Source organism: Cyprinodon variegatus, unplaced genomic scaffold (genome assembly GCF_000732505.1).
Source record: "Cyprinodon variegatus isolate N-32 unplaced genomic scaffold, C_variegatus-1.0 Scaffold539, whole genome shotgun sequence".
NCBI lineage: Eukaryota > Metazoa > Chordata > Actinopteri > Cyprinodontiformes > Cyprinodontidae > Cyprinodon > Cyprinodon variegatus.
The window spans coordinates 203,439-206,298 of NW_015150992.1; the positions used below are offsets into that span (position 1 = coordinate 203,439).

Consider the following 2,860-nt stretch of genomic DNA (forward strand, 5'->3'; position numbering starts at 1 on the left):
AAATTTGATCTGAGGATTCTTATAATCCTTAACTGCTATAATTGGTAAAAGAAAATACAAGTAAAAGGAGAAAAAAAACCCCAATAAGAATGATTAAACACATCAAGTACGAACTTGTTTGCCTACAAAACAAAACAGAAGCAAGATGGGACAAAATCGGAGTGCATAGACACTAAATATAAGGTCACAAAAGTTGGATATTAAGTCGAGAAAACAATGTTAGTTGGAGCTCTGTTACCTCTTTAACTTCTTTAAATATTCGTGCAAACTCCTCGTTAATTGTTAGGCTTCTCCTTTCTATGTCTCCTCGCAGGTTTCTCCTGGTGCGCAGACTGTTTTCGGTGAAGAACACAGAGAGCGCCTTTAGAGCCTCCAGCATCTCCTGAAAACACAGAAAAAAATCAAATCTAACCTAAAGGTGCTTTTTATTTAAAACGTTATTGAACAAGAGTTCACATCTATTTAAAAGATAAATAAAAAATGAATAAATAACCGTAGTCACGTCTTTATGACTCATAGTTATTTTCATATTATTCGATAGTCGATTACATGCATGTATACAGTAAATGAGATGGCCAAATAAAAATAAGGACTATAATGCTAACGCTAATTGCTAAAATACACGGTATTATCTTAGCGACGTTGTTTTATTGGTCAGAAAAGGTCAGTAACAATGATATAAGTGTGTTCTCCACTAATTAATATAACAAAACATCAAAAAGCTGCACTTAGCCTGCTAGCACAGTAAGCTAAATACATTCCAATATACCTTATCATTATCGAGTCGTGTCTCCAGAATTTTATTCAGCTTCCTCGATAAGGGGTTATTGGGCTGAGAAGGTACATTTGAACTCGAAGATAAACTGGAGCTATCGACCGAACTTTCTATTTTAGTATTTGCCATCGTACAAATGCAAATGTTCTTCCACGTCAACTCAATTCCGAAGACTGTTTTGGTCCGTCTGGAATTGAGGTTCGATCGGAGTTAGTAGGAGCGACACAACGTTCCGGAGAGCACTGATTTCTCCAACCCTTTAAAATAATAAACTTTACCTTTATAAAAGCAATTACTGGTGAAAACAATTAAACGTAACGATGATATTACAGAAATAATATATTTCTGTGATCAACATATTCTGCAAGTCCTAATTCTAACAAAATAAGAGTCAAAATTAAACGCCTAAGTATTTTTCCAAATGTGGAGATGAAGTAACTGAATGTTTTTGAATGTGTTTTTTATAGCTCGATTTTAAAATATTTCTAATTATTAAAAATAAAACACGCAAACAATAATAAAAACGACCAATAATTCAACTTTAGTCATGTATTTCCGTTTTTTTAAGTATTGGAACCGATCTGTAAATTATGTCAAAAAAAGAACCAAATACTTTAATGAAAAATTTTCATCAGCAAAATTTTAAGTCCTTCTGATATTCTCACTCCAACCTGAAGTTATTATGGTACTATTAGACTTAAATACATGATACGTTTCTATGTTTTAAGGTAGGCAAAAAGAAATAGGAGCAAAAGAAATAGGGACTCCAATCCCTGGGTCAGGGGCGGAGCTAGATGGGTGGCCAGGGGTGGCCATGGCCATCCTTAGGCAATTATTGGCCACCCCTGTGGCCACCCCAACCATTTATTTCCCTCTAATGCAGAAGGTGGCAGCAGTAATACTCTCAAGTGGAATATTCAAAAAATTCAAAATTTTTTGGTTAATTATACACATAAAAAAAAAAAAATTAAAAAATTTTTTGGTTAATTATACACATCAAAGATAATATGTAAAGAAATCATGCTCTTTTCAGAACTAGATTTTGTGTTATATGGGACAAAGATAGAATTATGTGTCTATCTAGGAGTCTTCAGTGAAATTATAGATAAACAAATTTAATAAAAAGTTATCAAATATTCAATTCATGTTTAAATACAGCAAAGGCTGTGGGAAAGTATAGTTTGTCTTTAGTTAAAAAATATAGATGTTTTGCTTGTTAATTGTCCTGTTGGAACAGTGTAGTTTGACCCTGAGGTTCTAGTGCCTATCCGCTTTCGGCCACCCCTCAATGTACTTTGGTTTTTGTACGGAAGAGGATTAGAGCCCCTGAAAAAAAAAAAAAAAAGGTTAACTGATTTTTACATTTTATTCATTATAATATGAGAAGTCGGAATTCTGAGGAAAAAAGTCAGAATTCTGAGAAAAAAGTCAAAATTCTGGGATTAAAGTCAGAATTCTGAGATTTAAGTCAGAATTCTGAGAAAAAAGGCCAGAATTCTGAGAAAAGCGTCAGAATTCTGAGAAAAAAAGTCAGAATTCTGAGATTACAGTTAGAATTCTGAGATTAAAGTCAGAATTCTGAGATTTAAGTCAGAATTCTGAGAAAAAGTCTGAATTCTGAGATTAAAGTCAGAATTCTGAGATTTAAGTCAGAATTCTGAGAAAAAAAGGTCAGTATTTTGAGAAAAGAGCCAGAATTCTGAGAAAAAAGTCAAAATTCTGAGATTAAAGTTAAAATTTTAAGATTAAAGTCAGAATTCTGAGAAAAAGGTCCGAATTCTGAGATTAAAGTCAGAATTCTGAGAAAAAGGTCCGAATTCTGAGATTAAAGTCAGAATTCTGAGAAAAAAAGTCCGAATTCTGACTTTTTTCTCATATTATACAGAAATACAATTTAGAAATCTGTTAACGATTTTTTTTTTAATATTTTCAGTATTTCGGCCCCCCATTTAAAAATGTTCTGGCTACGCCTCTGCCCTGGGTGAGGATTTGTGTGATTGATGGTCACCTCCCTCCAAGCAGCGTTTCATGCGCCTCCTCCCACCTCCTCCCCCCTCTCCCTCTCTCTCTCTCCCTCTGAAAGCA

The 2,860-nt window shown here is 33.8% G+C and overlaps 1 protein-coding gene across 1 annotated transcript in view; it reads right to left on the bottom strand.

Moving 5' to 3' along the window:
* Nucleotides 1–955, bottom strand: part of cog6 (component of oligomeric golgi complex 6) — a 30,347-nt gene extending 29,392 nt beyond the window's left edge. The window contains exons 1-2 of the mRNA XM_015391379.1: nt 770–955; nt 239–382 (exon numbers count right to left, since the gene is read on the bottom strand). Coding sequence (XP_015246865.1) covers nt 239–382; nt 770–904 — 279 coding nt within the window. The 5' untranslated portion in view covers nt 905–955. The remainder of the gene's footprint in view (nt 1–238; nt 383–769) is intronic.
* Between the last annotated feature and the right edge of the window lie 1,905 nt (nt 956–2,860).